At 40.3% G+C, this 19052-nt stretch overlaps 1 protein-coding gene across 2 annotated transcripts in view; it reads right to left on the reverse strand.

Moving 5' to 3' along the window:
* Nucleotides 1-3199: 3199 nt before the first annotated feature.
* The window catches only part of SLCO5A1 (solute carrier organic anion transporter family member 5A1), a 154655-nt gene continuing 138802 nt past the window's right edge, over nucleotides 3200-19052 (reverse strand). For both annotated transcript variants that reach the window (XM_032296297.1, XM_032296298.1), the window contains 4 exons: nucleotides 13211-13370; nucleotides 10413-10654; nucleotides 7380-7444; nucleotides 3200-4189 (listed from right to left, as the gene is read on the reverse strand). In XM_032296297.1, coding sequence (XP_032152188.1) covers nucleotides 3732-4189; nucleotides 7380-7444; nucleotides 10413-10654; nucleotides 13211-13370 — 925 coding nt within the window. In that variant the 3' untranslated portion in view covers nucleotides 3200-3731. The remainder of the gene's footprint in view (nucleotides 4190-7379; nucleotides 7445-10412; nucleotides 10655-13210; nucleotides 13371-19052) is intronic.

The following is a 19052-nucleotide window of genomic DNA, read 5'->3' on the forward strand; positions in this document are numbered from 1 at the left end:
GAAACAGTAATGCACCCAAAAAAATGAAATGCTTTAACCTTACCATTTTATAGTCACGCCTTGCCTTTGTTAACCAAAAGCTACTGTATGCATTCTGTAGTGTAACAAATGAATAATGGAGTGAGATTTATCTGTCTGAATCCTGACTTTGCCATTCTGTATAATCTTAAATGAGTTCTTTTACCTCTCTGAGACTTGTTTCATATCTGTTTTATAAAAAAAAAAAAAGTAAAATCGGCCAGGTGTGGTGACTTACGCCTATAATCCCAGCACTTTAGGAGGCTGAGATGGTGGATCACTTGAAGTCAGGAGTTCAAGACTAGCCTGGCCAACACAGTGAACCCCTTCTCTAACAAAAACAGAAGAAAATTAGCCAGGTGCAGTGGCACACACCTGTAATCCCAGTTACACAGGAGGCTGAGGCAGGAGAATCGCTTGAGCCCGGGAGGTGGAGGTTGCAGTGAGCTGAGATTGCACCACTGCACTCCAACCTGGGTGACAGAGCAAGACTCTGTCTCAAAAAATAAAAAGCAAATCTTTGCAAGGTAATTAAGAGAATTAAAATGGATGATGTATATTAAGTGCTTGACAAAATGCTCTACAAATCGTCAACACTCAGCAAATGCTAAATTGTTTCCGGTCTGTTTCTCCTTTCTCTCCATCCCCAACACCTTGATTCTGAATGACTTTTGAATATTTTCAAGAATTAAATCCACCTATAAAGCATAAGGATGTCATGCTAATGAAAATAACCAAAGAATATGCCCCAACCACCCATCTAACCTCCTGGTAGTTTCTAAATTAATAGGCTGAACTCATGGATATTGTATTTGCATATTAAAGCTAAATAATATATGAATTAACAGTTTATAAAGGAACAAGATGACCTTTTCCAAAACAAGTAATTTGAACCTAAGCTCATGGAGAGTCTTCATGAAAACTTCTAAAAGGAGCTGTGACTATAAAGTCACATAATCAATTTATCAACAAGCATATAAGACCCTATATATACAATTAAATGGTATCATCTACAAAATAGTCACTTCAGTTGACTATGTCATATTCCAAAGATGCTACCATAGCCCCAAGTGTTTTGAGCACAACTCTTAATTGGTACATATTCCAAAACTTTATTTTCTCATGATTTTTACTACTTAGTCTACATTTGCCAACAACACATGAATGAAATGCCTGCTATTTATAAGGAGCAGATACTTGAGGAAGGACAATATTCACACTGTGGTGAACATTTCAGACCCATTTCTTTGAGTTCTGGCCTAATCATCCCAAAGGATTTCATGCAGTGTCAGATGGTAATCAAGTAAAATGACACCTGAAGATACCTGGCACCTGGTCAGTGATCGCCGAACTGGCTTTAACTCCCACACCAAAGGAAACTGTCTCCTCTAAAGGACCAAGGCTCTCCTATAGAGCATAAAGAGGAACCCTGAGGCCCCAGAGAAGAAACTAGGTCAATCAGCAAGGTTTTCTGAATCAGCAAGATTTTTTAAATACTTCCAATATATGCCACATTGGCCAGAGTTTGACAGTTACCATTGCAATTACAGTGTTAGCCAAGCAAGACTCCTCACCTCCCAGAGAGCCAAGCCCAAGAGCCAGAAGGAAGCCCTTAGCCCCTGAGACCACTAGCTCCACCCATTGTAGACACTGTTCAGCCTAACAGTATTAACACAAATTGCATGCAACCAAGAGAAATGTTTGACCAATGTCCTTCCTAGGAAGAGAGGAAAACAGCCTTATATCCAGGAGTATTTGCACAATTCCACCTGTGCAGTCAAGCAAGGATGGACAGCAGAAGCCTCAATCATGGAACAGCCTGTCAATCACATCTCTTCTGGGGATAAGGGTAAACCGGAAGAGGAAAACAGGCTAATTCCGTAATTAGGCTTCCACGAGCATAGGCTCCTTGGAGAAAATAATTCACAATTATATCAGGATTTGGCCCTTACGCTCCCTTGCAGCCAGAACCCATGAGCTAACTTACTATCAATCCGTTAGTGGCGTCAGGAAGCATCTATCTTAAGAGCCATGTAGAAAGCATTCTGTATGGTGTTTAAGTCAAAGCGATGTGCTGGGAGGTACTGAAAAGAATGATAGATAATGAACCCAAAGTGCATTTAGGAACAGAAAACTCTCTCGGAATCACTGCCGGAAACCTACAGTAGGAAGGAATCAAAGGGGAGTGTAAAACGATTCTAACTATGATAGAGTCCAATAGGATGGACTGGTTTATTTTACATAATTTTCAACAATTACTTAAGATCATATTTTGGTCCAGAGCACAGATCTCCCTCATCCTATATTGAAATTGATTTTTTTTTCTTTTCTTTCTTTCTGTCTTTTTTTTTTTTTTTTTTTTTTTTTTTTGAGACATAATCTCGCTCTGTCACCAGGCTGGAATGCAGTGGCGCCATCTCAGCTCACAGCAACCTCCACCTCCCAGGTTCAAGCAATTCTCCAGCCTCAGCCTCCCGAATAGCTGGAACTACAGGCGCACGCCACCACACCTGGCTATTTTTTGTATTTTTACTAGAGATGAGGTTTCACCACGTTGGCCAGGCTGGTTCTCAAACTTCTGACCTCAGGTGATTCAACTGCCTTGGCCTCCCAAAGTGCTGGGATTACAGGTGTGAGCCACCGCGCCCAGCCTCCAAGTGGTTTTCATATCCCAGGCACAGATTTCCTGATATAAATGCTCATTTTCAGGAGCAACCACAGCAATTTTCTCTCCAGAAAAAGAACCATACAGATTTACCAGTGCTTTCAAAATATAACAAAAATACTCAAGTGGGACTTTTCTCAGTGACTTTGTGGGCCCATAAGAGCTAAAAAAAATTTCTGCAACAATTTCCTTGGATAAGAAAGCCTTCATTTACTTTCCTTATTATGCATTTCAAATTACAGTTTCTAGCCATATTGTTTAGCACACTAGTTTTAAAGCCCCTTATGAAAGAATACTGGAGTTTATATTCAAGCCATCAGATTTATGATTCAGCAGCCTCTTTATCTTATGATGGGGCAGGCAGACTAGAAGAGAATGTGTTCTATGACATAAAATAGCTGTTCCTTCTTCCACACTATGCCTATGGTTCCTTTGAAGCATTTGAAAAATTCTACCTGATTTATAAGTCTGCTATGGCTTAAAATGCTATTAACAGTACTGCATGGAAAGTTCAGCTTCCTCTTTTCAAAGACAGATCTGCTTTATTCTGTGAAAGTAAACGCAACATGCTGCACATACATTTTCCCCATCAAATTGCATAGTTGAGACAAATTCATTTGTGCTTTGCAGCAGAACTCACAGTAGGTGTTCATCTCTAAAAACTTTGATTTGGAAACGCAGAGTCCTAGGCACGCTCCCCTTTGATTGGAGTGTTAGGTAATGATATGCACCGCCATTCCCCTACCCATGATTTTGCTAACCGTGTACCTCAGCCTATACAGTAGGGGAGCTCGGGCTTGAAACTGACACCACGGAAATGGGAACAAAGGTAGCTGAACGTCTCCTTGGAGAGAAGCGGGGAAAGGCTCTCAGTCTCGTTGAGGTATCCAGCCCTCCATGAATAGCGGCTGTGTATACTGAGCTTTGTTGGTTTGAGGCTTGTGTCTGTAGAGGTTACAAAAAGAAAGAAAGAAAAGAAGGCACGGTTGTTTCTCAAGTCGCCATTTCCAACTCAACCAACAAAACGAATCACTTCCATCCTCAGGCTTCAGGAGGGCGGCTCCAGGGCCGCGGGGCTGTCTTGCAGCCCCGGGTCTGCGGAGGAGCTTATTGCTTCCGGGAAGGGCCCCGGGTAGGTCCGCGCCGCGCTCTGGATCCCCTTCTGCAGACCAGTCTCTTCGTGGAATTCTCCCTGGGTGCCGAAAGCTGGGCAAGATCTCGTCCGGGCGCTGTCGGGGTGGCCCACTCTCTCACTGACAGTGCTCAGGGGGAATTCTCTCCACCTCCGCCTCTGCAGGCCATCCTCCTTGTATTTTATGGAGTACCAGGCCAGAAAAATAAAAATAAAGCCCACGAACTTGAGGCCGGCCGCCAAACCGAAATAGACAAAACGAAACGACGTCACGTTGTACTCCCAGCAGGAGCCCTGCACGCCGCACTCCTGCTGCCACAGCATGCAGGTGGTGTCAATGACGGCTCCGAAGTAGATGGGAGTCGGAATGTACGCTGCGGGGTGGGGAAGAAGAAGACGCAAGACTCAGCGCCTCTGACGAGGGAGAACACAGTCGTAAACTGGCAAGCAGCTTGTGTCCTCTCAAACCAGTTGAGGGGGGGGATTTTCTTGTGTTACCTGATTCTTTTTAAGACACATCACATTTTATCACAATAGATTTATCACAAAAGCATTCACTACATGATAAACACTCAAACTCTACTGTGCAACCCTGAATGTGCTGTTGATTTTTAGGATCAAATCGCCATGGTGTTTACTTTAAATAGATGCAATTTTATTTGTCATGTATACCACAGTAAAGCTAAAAAAGGGGTATGGCTAAAAATACAACTAGTGAATCCTTTTAAAGTTAAAAATTGGATCTTGTCATTAAATATCCAAGAAGCTACACTAGAATCCTTTATTACCCACCAAAATTCAATACACTTAGTTCTAGTGGGTTGGGTTCTAGTCCTCAGATGCAGGAAGGGTATGAGAAAAGCGCTTCTCCTGTAAGTCAGACACCACATGAAACGGCAACTTTATAGCAGCACTTATAAATCTAAGAAGCTGTAAAGAAACTTTATTACGGCATAAATTTCATCTTTGAAGCTTATAAAGCATCTAAGATGAATAGTGGCTTCATCCTTTGGGCTATGATATAGACATTTCCTTACCCATAAGAAAAAAAGTCTACCTAGTACATCGACTCCTTTATCACATGCTATTCCCTTTGCCAAAATGTTCCCAAACTCATTCACCTTGCAAACATCTACACCTCCTTTAAATTCCTGACTCATTCAGGTGCCATCATATGGTCACTGCATTTATCTACCTCTGTTTTATTAACTATCACATAGTATTTTAAATGTTTGCAAATCTATCACTCCGTAAGCTTCTTCAAGGAGGGGCCGTGCCTTTTATTCTTCGCATCCCAAGGACCTCAATAAAAATGTACAGAAGATAATGCGAGAAGGGAGGAGGAAGGAAGTAACAAAAAGTGAGAAAGAGGAAGAGAGCCAGGAAGAAAGGAAGGCAGAGAGGATAGGTGAGCTGATAACCCAGGAAACTGTGATTGATACATTTTTAATAAGTTGTTTTTATTTAAAATAAGGTCTATTGGTTTAATTTTAACATTACTAAAGTTTTTTTAACTCTTTTTCGGCTTTGAAATTTGGGGGGAAATGAAAATTGGCTTGTTGCCCCAACTAGACAATCCATAGAAGTTAAAATAAAGTTGAATTAAATAATAAATGCCCTCCCTCCACTTATTCTTGATGCTGTGGCAAACATATATCGACTCACCCTCACCTCCAAATCATATCAAATGACCCCAACTCCATGGCATCAGAGAGGGGCACAGCAAAAAGAAGAAATTATTATTCTGGCCGGGCATGGTGGCTCATGACTGTAATCCCAGCACTTTGGGAGGCTGAGGCTGGCGCATCATCTGAGGTCAAGAGCTCAAGACCAGCCTGGCCAACATGGTGAAACTCCATCTCTACTAAAAAAATCTACAAAAATTTGCCAGTCATGGTGGTGAGCACCTGTAATCCCAGCTACTCAGGAGGCTGAGGCAGGAGAAACACTTGAACCTTAGAGGCAGAGGTCGCAGTAAACCGAGATTATGGCTTGGCAACAGAGCAAGACTCCATCTCAAAAATTTTTTTTTCTTTTTTTATTGAGTCACCTCTTTGGTTAACAAATCTTCTTCTTTCTAAATAATACTGTTTAACTTTTAACAAGAACTATAAGGCAGACTTTCTTTTTTTTTTTTTTTTTGAAACAGTGTTGCTCTTGTTGCCCAGGCTGGAGTGCAGTGGTATGATCTTGGCTCACTGCAACCTCCGCCTCTTGGGTTCAAGTGATTCTCCTGCCTCAGCCTCCTCAGTAGCTGGGATTACAGGCATGCACCACCATACCTAGCTAATTTTTTTTTTTTTTTTGTATTTTTAGTGGAGATGAGGTTTCATCATGTTGGCTAGGCTGGTCTCGAACTCCTGACCTCTGGTGATCCACCCGTCTCGGCCTCCCAAAGTCCAGGGATTATAGGCATGAGCCACCATGCCCAGCCCAAGGCAGACTTTTTAACTGTATCTAAGTGTGTCAGGATTTCCCTTAAACAGCATGCTTTTTAAAAAATGGTACCCTTGAAGTCTTATTAGTACTGACAAAACAAGCCACTCTTTAAATGGAACTAGAAGCATTTTCCTTCTGGGGCTTGTTGAAAAGTGCTTATTCTTGGACTCAGCTGTCAACCACGACATATGACAAATGGAGAATGCCAGGGGATTAGTGCTTCAAGGGGTCAGACAATGCCCTTTTTAAACATTACCTCTTCAAAACTGAAATAAGAAATTTGAATCAAAAAACAATTTTCTTTTGTCTTGTAGACAATGATACTATTTACTGGGGAGAAAATACAGCTGAAGAAAATGACAGACTGCCACTTAAAAAAATTGTAAAAGGAAAAATAAGCTTGATGACAAGGAAGTCAATTAAAAATACATTGAAATTGATCAAAGGAACTTTGTACTTTACATGACTATTTCCCATTCATTATCTCAATAACTCACAGAGTGATGTGGTGTTTGTAAAAATAAGACCCATATTCCTCCTGCACACATGTACTCTGTGGTTTATCACATGGACGCAGCACAACTGAGTTTCTCTTGTTGACAAGTAAAGACTTATAAGGCAGTCCCTGTATGTCACTTAGGGGACCTTGCTTTTCCTTTCTACAGTTTTTTATTTTTCTCAGAAAACTTGATAGGTATACTTTTTGCTTGGTCCAATAAAATTACTATAAAGAAGGAAGGAATTGAAAACTTCTCAAATAAACACCAATTTCTGTTGCTTTCATACTAACCCGTAAAGGGATCAAAATGCCAGAATAAAAAATCCATGACACATTGCTTGATTTCGTATTTCTTACTGTGTAAAACTCTGGGGAATTTTGTCCAAGTTTATATTCATAATGAAAAAGAAACTAACTTAACTTTGGTTATGCTTTGTTTCATCAAACGACAGAACCTGTCAGCTTCTAGTTCAAATCAGAAAAGAAGGAAGTTGTACCCTCATCACTAACCTGTAAAATCTTACTAATGGTAATAAATGACGTGACTTGCCATCTTTAAAAGACAGTGAAAATTTGCTATCTGCAAAGAGGAACTAAGAGGCACACTTGGAAATTCAGGGACGTACCAAGTGTTCGCAGCAAAACAAACTGCATTCCCAGCGCAAAAGGTCTCTCCTCGTCTTCTACAGACCTACAGTGAAGGGAAAGAAAGAAATGTTTTAAATAGTAGCCCCAAGAAAATGAATGATAAATCAAGTCTGCCCTTGTGCAGAGCAGGGACTAAAGAGATGCCATACCAAAATATTTAATTCACTAGAATTTACTAACAATAGCCACCCAAGATTGCTGATGGCTAAATCACTGAATAAAGGTCTCCCCACCGAAGACACCAAAGAAACTAACTCTAATTGTTTTTACATAAATACTGGTGGAGGGGGGTCAAAGGCTCTTGGCTGAAGAAGCTGAAATTGCCCCTAACTGAGCATCCAAAATCAGATCTATTTTTTTAATTATAGAATTTCATCCTAACTACTGGGTCTTTTTTTTTTTTTCACTGTGTACCTGCATCTTCCAGAAGAGTAGATATGTACAGTGAAAATTACTCCAATAATTCCTCCAGGACAGGAAGTAAAAAGAGTAAAGAATAAAAGTATCTTCAAAAGTATATAGGAAACAAGTCAAACATCCGAGAAAGCATAAGCCCTCCAACTGCATCTTTTTTTCTTTTTTTTAAATTTATGCTCCAAGTTATTCCCATGTGACAGGAAGATTGAAGTCTACTGGTTTTGTAATTAGCAAAGATTAAAGCACTCCTTTTCTGAAAGTTTAGGTTAGAAGCCAACTGGTGATTTGCCATGTTTGAAGACTGAAAGAAAAAGCAGCCTGTCTATGAGTTATTTAACATCTCTTGAAGAATTAAAGTGCAAAGAATGAGATTATTTGAGTATATTTATGAATGATTCATGTATCTTTTTAAATGCTGCAGTACCTTATCCTCTCCATCGCATACCCATGAGACTATGGTATATAATGGGAACTTTGCCAAGACCAGTGCCCTTGTTACCTTTTCCCCAATTTCCTTATTTCTCATAGCAATTTGCACGGCACTGCACACAGGTTGTTATTCCATAAATATCTGCTGCTGGAAGAACTGAATAAAAAACCGGTGGGCCTTTCATGCACTACTATCTGGTTGTCAATGAACAGCTTTGCTGGGAAATGCCTGATTCAGCACCAAGCAGAAAAGAAGCCAGAACATGCCTGCCTCAGCCCACTGCCCTTGCTAAGCAGTGACATCGCAGCAGGCGCCTCCTGCAAGGTGCCCAACCTTGTGGCATCCAAGGAGCCTGGAGGAAGAGTAAGGACTGACTCCCTTTCCTCACTCCCTCCTTGCACTGTACCCCCTGAATCCCCTGAAGCTGCCCAGACCTATGGGTGTGTTCTTCTGGCTTCACCACGCCACCCAGTTCCTTCCTTTGTCCACTGCAGTCCTTACTGCAAATATGAACGCACTGATGTGAATGTATCAGTGTGACAGGCCTCCATAACAACTGTTTCAGTACTGACTGTTTAAGTTGAATATTAAAAGCCAGTGCCTACGGCGGGCACAGTGGCTCCTGCCTGTAATCCCAGCACTTTGGGAGGCTGAGGCAGGCAGATCACGAGGTCAAGAGATCAAGACCATTCTAGCCAACATAGTGAAAATACAACACAATACAATACTAAAAATACAAAAAATTAGCCAGGTGTGGTGACGTGTGCCTGTAATCCCAGCTACTCGGGAGGCTGAGGCAGGAGAATCGCTTGAACTTGGGAGGTGTGGAAGTTGCAGTGAGCTGAGATCATGCCATTGCACCCCAGCCTGGGCCACAGAGCAAGTCTCTGTCAAAAAAACAAAAAAAAGAAAGAAAAGCCAGTGTCCTTATACAAAGGCTGGAATATAACAAAAAGCCCACCAAGAGTTTTTTCTAGGCCTTTTCTGGGCCTTAAAGCATGACAAAATAATGAAGGAATTCTTAACGGGACCCATTTAGGATTAAACAAGTTTTATTGGGGATCTGGAAAAACTCCCCAGGCCTCCACAGACAAGTTTATTGGGAGTATGAAGGAACTCCCCAAACCTCCGTGATTTACCAGGAGACAAGATAAGGGTAATCACCCCAGCACCCGGACCCATTTAGACTAAGTAAATTTACTGAGGCTCCAGAGGAAGGTCTTCGGGATTCTGACCTTAGTTATAGATTAAAAGAAGTTCATCACTTATGTCTTTAGATGAATGCACATTTACACATAGACATATAGCTTAGAAGGTATACGTATAAGCTCTAAAAACTTTGTAATTTTGAGTTGGTCTGGGGATAATTTCCAGGCCTTCTCCCTGTGACCAGTTGCAGAAATAAAAACTCTCCTCCTCCCCTGTTCATCTGCATCTCATTATTGCAATGCAGAAAATAGCAGTCCAACCCTCAGTTTGGTCCAGGAACATCAGTGCCATCATTTTTAATAGGACAAAAGTAGCTTCCATGTCCTCTTATAAACAAAAAATCCAAACAAGATACTGCAAAGAAAGCACAGCCTGAAAAACTAAAAAAAAAAAAAAAAGAGAGAGAGAGAGAAATTACATTCCCCAATATACCCTTTTCTGAACTCTGAAATTTTATATGATAGTAAAATTAATGAACTCAGCATTTCAAATTGCAGGCCCAGCATAAATCACCACTGATCCCGAAGGTATTAACTATCTCCAAGGTTGAAGATAATAGCCTTTGCTGTATGCACGACTTAGCAACTTTCCCAAATTACTTCCTGCCCTCCTCTGGGGTCCAGCTTCTCACAGAGTGATGACTTTCAACTCCTGAAGCTGAATCTCATAGGGCAGAGACTTCAGGAATCAAAAACACCCCAAAGAAGTTTCATTACACAGTAAGAATAGCCCAACTGAATAAAGAAAGTTCCAAAATATGAAACATCACAACTTTCCTTTCCCTTCCTGATAGGGAAAAATCCCTCTTAAGTTCACCAGGCAACTATGAGTGCCCTCCTGCACAAGCTAATTTTGCTTTGCTCTCTGATTTACCACATCACCCCCTTGTCCTGGAGTATGTGCTCTGGAAATTCTAAGTACAGAGCCCACCCTAGAAGATGAATGCTGTTCTCACCTGAGTGTTACTATGATGGCTGATGGTTGCGCACATGCTGTGATGAAGGTGACTATGAAAAGGAAAACTAAGAACGGGATAAGCGTATTGCAGGTCCGTTTACACTTCCCAGACACAGCATAACCGTTCTCATTGAGATACGTCTTGACAATAACCACACGGAGCTGACTGCGCTGTCCCACAGTGGGCGGAGTGATCACTTGCCGACTTTGGACACAGGTGCATTCTGTATAATTCCGTATCTAAGTGAGCAAAATAAAGATCAGTGGTGTGCCCCTCGAAAGCTAACTGTGGCATAGGAATGTAAAGAGGAAGTTAAGTAAAAATACTCTAAATAGCTCGAATAATTTTTAAAACACAAAATACTTCATTGAAAATAGCTTCCTCATTGATAACAGTAAGGATCTCAAGTGTGTGTCTAACAAAACCAAAGTCTGCTGGTCAAAATTATTTAAACCTAAACTTTTCTGAGAAGCTTTCAACATTCAAAACCATTCACATTCCGCACGCTTGCTTTTGTCATCATTATATTCTGCCTCAATTGCTGTTCACTCTTGGGCTCTCCAATTAGAGAAGCCCCTCAAAAAACAGAACCAACTTTATTTTTCTTTGTGTTCACAGAGCACGAACCTAGCACAACTCTGGTCACACAGTCGGCCCTAAAGTAAACAATCTAGTAAATGCAGATAGTTCATAATGCAACCATGATGACTTCAGCACCAATACTAGTGAACATCGCATTGGTGTTCCATTTTCTTTTCTTTTTCAACTTTTATTTTAGATATGGGAGTACATGTGCAGGTTTGGTACATGGGTCTATTGTGTGATGCTGTGGTTTGTTGTACAGATGATCCCATCACCCAAGGAGTGAGCACAGTTCCCAACAGGTAGTTTTTCACACCTCCCTCCCCACCTCCCCACTGTAATAGTCTCCAATGTCTATTGTTTCCATCTTTGTGTCCATGAGTACCCAATGCTTAGCTCCCACTTACAAGTGAGAACATGTGACATTTGGTTTTCTGTTCCTGCATTAATTTGCTTAGGATAATGACCTCCAGCTGTACCAATGTTGCTGCAAAGGTCATGATTTTATTCTTTTTTATGATTGTGTAGTACTCCATGGTGTATATTATCACATTTTCTTTATCAGATTCACCACTGATGAGCACCTAGCTCCATTCTATGTCTTTACTATTGTGAACAGTGCTGCAATGAACATACAAGTGCATGTGTCTTTTTGAGAGAACGATTTGTTTTCTTTTGGATATATGCCCAGTAATGAGATTGCTGGGTTGAGTAGTGTTCTGTTTTAAGCTCTTTGAGTAATCTCCAAACTGCTTTCCACAGTGGCTAAGTTAATGTACGTTTGGGTGCATCCATTTTAAACATCCTCTTAGTCCCTTTAGTTAGCTGGTGCCCTACACCCTCTAGACGCGCAGCCAACTCTGAGGATGTAACTTGGGTCTACCTACTCTAGCCTCCTCCCAGTACTGCTCCTGGACTCTGACAGAGTCAGACGATGAGCTCAAATTCACTTGTTCACTTTTTCCAACAAATATTCATGAGCCCCTACACTAACATGCCAGGTGTCATTCTAGGGGACTGAGGATACAGAAGAGCAAGAGTCCAAGTCTTCTGTGTTAACTACCGAAATTTCTACTTAAGGCAAATAAAAAGAGACAAATAAAACACTGAAGGGTGTCACAGGATACCAAATAAATAAACAAACAAAACCAACAAATGTTAAATAAGCCGATAACCTTCCTCCTACTACTATGTTTCTCTTCACTGAATGGACATCAGCTGAACTGGCTCCCATTGCAACCTTTGAATACTTGAAGCAGCAGCAAGAAAAAGTATAAAGATGGGGCACTGTTTGGCTGTCATGCTCAAAAGACCGCTTGGCAGTTTTTAAAGGATGAGCACTGACTCACAAGGAAGGATTTAGCCACCAAAAGAACAGATCTCACTGTCTCTTTCAACATGGCGACACAGTGGAGCTCACCAATTATATAATGGGGAACAAACAACAGGAATTCTCAATTTATCATTGTAGTTTAAAACTGAGACTCAAAAACAATATCCAAGACATTCAGTGGATGGTATAGTCCCTTATCACCTGAACAGAACAAGCACGTGCATTTGAACCTTTTAATGAAAGCAAATTCCTACCATCTGTTCTTCCGCAAAGAATCAAACCAGGCTTAATAAGAAACTGAGTAGAATATGAAAACCTTCTCCCACAGCATTATAGCCCATTTATAATTTACAGGAAAGGGAATTCTCAAAATAGCCTATTCTTGAACTGTCAGAAATATCTTTGCTTTCAAAGGTTTTTTTTTTAAGCCTGAACTAAACTGATAGTCTATGAAAAATGGCCATCGCCCATCTTCACAGACTGCAGTCAGGGGAGGTGCTTTCCTATTCTCTTCTATCAGCACCAAATGTGGTCATCTTGACCTTCAAATCCATCACAAGGGCACTGTCAGAGAAACAAATGGGAGGCCTGGAGCTCAACCTTGTCAAGTTTCACTGAGTTGGCACAGAATGTAAAGTAGGAGAAAGCTGATATGAAACCAAATCCCTGCATCCAAATGTTCCAGTCATCCCTGGGAAAAAAAAAATAATAGCAATGCATAATTTTCTTTCCTCTTAGGTTTGCATCAGAGGCATTTTGTAGGCTACTTGGAAGCTCTTGAAAAGAAAGACTGAAGTCATTGTGGCTGCATATGAATTTCATCACATCCTTCTCACAGGATGTTGGACTAACAGAAGAGGAACTTGTGAAATATACTCACCCCAATGCTAAGATTACCACTATTAACACAGCCAGCCAGACACGGGTTAAAGTATGTAATTCCATCTGATCCGCAGACTGGCTCATACTCGTGTATTTTACAACCACAATTAACGTTGCAGCTTCCTGTCAGATTCCTATGGGGCATGGTGAGAGAAGGTCTAAGAGAGAAGAGAAACAGATCATGAGCAACACTTACCAAAATAAAACTCACAGGAAAGGTCTTGAAATTAATAATTTGTACATTTAGAGAAAATATTCTTCCTATCAAATCAAAGCCATGATATCTGAAGCAGCCACCCTCCACAATTATTTTTGTGACTTTAAAACAAAACAGAAAGAAAAATGTTTAACTGTCTGGTACTACAGATTCAATGCTTTTTACCAAATGACTGCCTCACCTCAATTTTACCCTCCCTCTTGGTGCTATGAACCTGCTCTCAACATGTGGGCTCTGCAAATCTAACCCTAATATAACTAGTCACTTACTGCAGGCACCTGACTCTACATCTTAACAAACCTGTACCTCAATTTCCTTATAAAACGGAGGAAATACTTTTTAGTATTGAATCAATAACATCATTGTGAACATATGATTACAGTTAAAAGCCATCTGTCACGGTTACTAATATACGTTCCTTTGACCAAAAACTTTTATTCTATAATAAATTATCAAAGAAAGACATGGGACATGGGACTCTCAAAAATCAAAAGGAAGTATTTTCAAAGATGATTAGGAATCACATTGCTAGTTTGACTTAAACAACCAGAGAATAAAGATTAAGCAGTTCTTCACTTAGGAATGCCCAGGTGTGGATCCACAATCACATATGGTGGGTTTCTTCTCTTGAGATCGTGGTGTCTGATACAAAGAAATGATACCATATGGAAAGCTCGAAGAAAATAAATTCAGGAAACAAATAAAGAGGGAAAGAAAGGCAGGTAAGGATATAGGGCCGGGGAAAGACGTGGAAACAAAGGGCGGTGGTAGAGCAGAGGAGCACCTGGGGGACCCACAGCAGAAGGAAAGGGCTCCGTCTGCTCATACCCCATGACCTCTTTGCTTTTGTGACTACCATTTTTGTGTTTCACAGATGAAATATTGTTCCCAAAACTATATGAGTTAGCAATAGCAGATCCTTCATCCAACCATCCATTTATCAAAGACCTTTAGCAATTTATCCATCCATTCAACAAATATTTTGGAATGTCTGCTATGTACCAGGTCTTATATTTTTTAAAATAGATTTAGAGGGGGTAAAAGTACAGTTTTGTCGTGTGGATATATTGTGTAGTAAAGTCTGGGCTTTTAGTGAACCCATCACCTGACTAATGTACATTATGCGCAATAGGTAATTTCTCATCCCTCAACTCCCTCCCCCGCCACCAAGATTTATCTTTAATGACTATGCTAGTACCACGTGTACAGTAGTATAGCTCATCCCACCCATGCATGTTAATCGGTGAGTGTTGTTTTCTCAAAGTTTTTCTCCTGTGGCCTTTTTCATACTTTGATAATTGAGTCCTTAAATTTTAATGGGGAAAACAAATCCAAAACAATATTATAGTCTTATCAAGAAAGCCTTCTAACAAGGCAAAAGGCAAATGAATTCTGTTTTTCATTCAGGTCACTCCACAGAATAAAAATTATTGCAAGACTCTTATAATCATTACATCCACAAACTCCTAGTGTCATACCATCTTAAAGTTTGTATATGCCTAAAAATATATTATTCTAGACTAGTGAGTCTCCACTGGGTCAATTTTGCCCCCTAGGAGACCTTTAGCAATGTCAGGAGACAATTTTGGTTCTCACAACTGAGGGGGTGCTACTGGCATCTAATGGGCCACTAGTTCCTACTGAGGTAGGAGATCAGTGGCACCCGCTTTCTGAGCCCTGGTCACAACCCTGCTGATCAAAACAGGATGTAGTAAAGAAACTGGCCAAAACCAGAAGGTCCAAGAATTGGCAACCAAAGCGACCTCTACTTGCCTTCACAGCTCATTATATGCTAATTATGATACATTTACATAAGACACTCCCACCGGCGCCCTGGCAGTTTGTAAATGATGCCATGGCAATGGCCTGAAAGTTCCCTTATATGGTTCTGGGAACTCTCTGCCCCTTTTCCAGAAAGCTTGTGAATAACTTGCCTCTTATGTAGTATATAATTAATACTGGATGTAAATATAGCCAGCCAGCAGTCCACAAGTGCTTCTCTGGGCCACTCCGCCTACGCTCTGTCTATGGAGGCGCCATTTAGCTGCACATTGCTGCTCTAATAAACTTGCTTTCTTTCACTGCCAGCTTGCTCTTGAATTCTTTCCTGTGCAAAGACAAGAACCCTCCCAAACTGAGACCCAATTTTGGGGTTTTGCCTGCATCACTGCAATGCACAGAAAGGCCCCCACCACCTCCTGTAATAAGGAATTATCTGGCCCAAATGTCCATAGCGCTGAGGATGAGATACCCTGTTCTAAACCAACTTTCACATTGTTCAGATGATGAGATTGAGGTCTGAGCAAACGAAGCGATCCACTATGAAGCTGGTCAGTAAGACGCTAGCTGTTGTCACATGAAAAGTACTCAGCGTGCATTAGTATTCTCTTCACCAGCACTTGAAGAACTAACCTGCAAGTCATAACCAAATAAAAGCACTTTTATGTGTCTGGATGCTTAGTCATAAAAATGACAAGCTACAGTCCCGTACCAGTGGTTATTATCATTGTTATTTAGAAGTTATACGGCATTGCCTGTTAACAGCATGCTTTGCATTCATCTGTGATAGCCACAGATTCCAAACGCCTCTCCTTTATGAGTATGTCCATGTAAGAGAAAGCAACCTAAAGAAAATATTAACAGATGCTCACAACACAGTGATTGCAGGGAAGCAAAAAGCTTTCCTGAGTTTAGGAAGCTAGCGCAGTCCCAGGTCACCCTTGGGTATGTTTGCTTTTCTTATGAGATCATGGTGTCTGATACGAATGAATGCTACCAAATGAAAAGCTCTAAGAAAATCAATACATGAACAAATATAAATAGCAATGGAAGGAAGTGGGCATTCATGGAAAAGTTATTAGGAGAGAAGGTGATCATGTTACACACACAAAAAGCTGCTGACATGGTTTATCCTTTTCACGGTGCTGAAAATCACTTTTAAGAATAATAATGTCCTGTCTGGTGGTCATTCACTCTCCAGAAAACAGACTGGATTCTAATAATAGCGCAAGTTTAAACCTGAGTAACACCAAGCAATCTCTCATTAGCCTGAAGTGAACCCATCATGAGAGCACAGAACGCACAAGGACTACTTACTGAAAGCTGCACTCGGCCTTGTGCAAAGGGACGGTGCATCACCTTCCCAACAAACAAAAAGCATTTCTGGCAAGATAGAAAACTGCACAAAAGCTTCTTGTTGAAGGTAGTCCTCCAAATAAGAGGCACATGTTAACTCAAGAATCAATATAAGTGTTAATTTTGAGTAAGGCACAGGGCCTCGATAGCAAATACCTTAAAACTGCGTGGTCCACAATATTTTACATAAAAATCATGGAATTACAGAGCTAGAAAGAGGGAGGAAATCCGAGATAATCCGGCAAACTTGCTGACTTCAAAGAACAGGAAGCTATAAGAGGTATCATGGCAAGCCCCACAATCATTGAGGCCTCAAGAAAACCACCCCTAGGGAGACGGCAAGAAAGAAAACAAGAAGTAAAAACAACAATCTTGTTATCCCATCTTAGTCAAATTCATCACGTATTTAAAGTAATATATAACAGCAAGACAGATGGTTGTTAAACATAATTCAAACCATTTCTGCGATAGGGCCATTACAGCTACGTATGTAAGAATACAGTGGCCCTAAAAAACCACATTCGCACCCCAGCAATTGTGTCCCATCACCCTGCCCCAAGACTAAAGAACACTTGAACTTCCCCATCTAAGCATACTTCTACTACATACTTCTATTGGTCTCTATAAATCAAAGAGAAGTCCCCTAACTTTCTTAAGGGACTTCTGCCTCCTTTCAAGTTTCTCTCTGTTAAAAGATGTGACAAGTAGAAAACCATACATACTATGCTCAAGCCATGTGGACTAGAAGAGCATGATTCACACACACACACAAAAAAAAAAAAAAAAAAAAAGAAGAAAGAAAGAAACCTCTTTAGCAAAATATACCAATGAGCTAGAAAAAAATTAATATCTTTCTCATAATTTCTTAACATCAATTTATCTCAGTCTTCCAGAAGATTTCAATGAGAATGTTTCTTTTCAACTCCACTTAAATTTTTGGCTTCATGTTAGAACCCTTCCTTGGCTCTACAGAGCTATGCAACTTCAGGTTTATAATATTATTCTCATCATCATAATCATCATTACCATTTAAAACTAACATCAGCAGAACCCTGTTTTTACTCCATGAACTGCGCCCCGAGATCTCAAAGTAAGTTGTCTCATTCATTCCCTGTGAGAATTGTCATTATTATTGCCATGCTTCCATCTTCCAGGTGAGGAAATTGAAGGTTTGAGGGGGTAGGTACTGCCAAAGTCACACAGCTAGTAAGGGTCAGAAATGGGTTTAAACCCAATTTTATTTCACCATAGCGTGCATCTGTAAGCCCCAACACTGGCAGGGAAGCTTTGTGTAACTGTCCCTAGTTTTACTTCCTCTCGCACAGGTCTTCCAGATGGCTTACTTTGCTTTCTTCCCGGAGAAAGTTCTAATGCAGTTTTTCTGGCACTCTGCTTTCAGCGTTTCTGAGTGTGAGTCAGAAAGAGCTGGGTTCAATGTCATATCCACAATTCACAAGTGCCGTGAACTTCAGATTTCATATTTGTAAAACAGATATCAAAATGTCAGCATCACACGGTTGTTGTGGGGCGTTAGGTGGGTGAATGTATGGCCAGTGTCCAGCATTGTGCCTGGGACGTAATATGCAATGAGATATTGGTGTGCTGTCTTTCCACACTTAACAGAAGCATGAATGAACAGAGGTAACAGAATCACAAATGTGAGGAGTGCAAAAGGCTACCATGACATTTTTCCTTTCAAAAAGGAAAAAGTAGTTTTTTAATTTACTCCTAAAGAGAACGGTGGGAAAAACACTAGATGAAGATCTAGTTTCAGGCCTGCCATTTAGTAGCTATGTGACCTTGGACCAAATCTTTCTGTCTATTGCTATTAAATACCCCTCCAGGCTACATGAAGGAGAGTGAGAATGATCAACAAAGCACAGTATATAATAGCATATGTGCTAGCATAGGTTTAGAAGAGGACTGTATTCATGGAAGTTGTGATTACTGTGTCTAATTGTTATTTTTATTGTGAAAGCATCCTCGGCTTTGTAGATGACAAATTTAAACCAGGTATAACTTGAAACTTACATGTAATAACCCACAATGTGTACATACTATCTCTTTAAGTCTAGAATCATTTGAATAAAATAATGTGTCCCTTATATGGCTTTTCAAAATACCTTTATTTATTATTAAATAAATTTCTACTCATTGTAGAAATTTTTTAAAATACACAAAGACTAAAAAATTAAACTTATGCATAGTGCTACACCCAGGTATATCCACTCTTAATGCTTTTAGTATCTTTTGTTCTGGTCTTTTTTCAGTGTGCATATAGAATAACATTAATAATATATTGCTACCAAGATTATATGTAAAGTTTTAAATTCTATTTTATCCCCTGATAACATTACATAACAAACATTTCTCTATCAGCTATGTTAATATAAGGGTATAGACTGGCAAACTTGGTCCTAAGTTCAATAATATTCATAGGTATTTTTTAAATAAAAAGCCTTATCATGTTTCAAGATATACACCTTAC

This window comes from Sapajus apella, unplaced genomic scaffold (assembly GCF_009761245.1).
Source record: "Sapajus apella isolate SASKATOON/1434 unplaced genomic scaffold, GSC_monkey_1.0 scaffold35, whole genome shotgun sequence".
Classification (NCBI taxonomy): domain Eukaryota; kingdom Metazoa; phylum Chordata; class Mammalia; order Primates; family Cebidae; genus Sapajus; species Sapajus apella.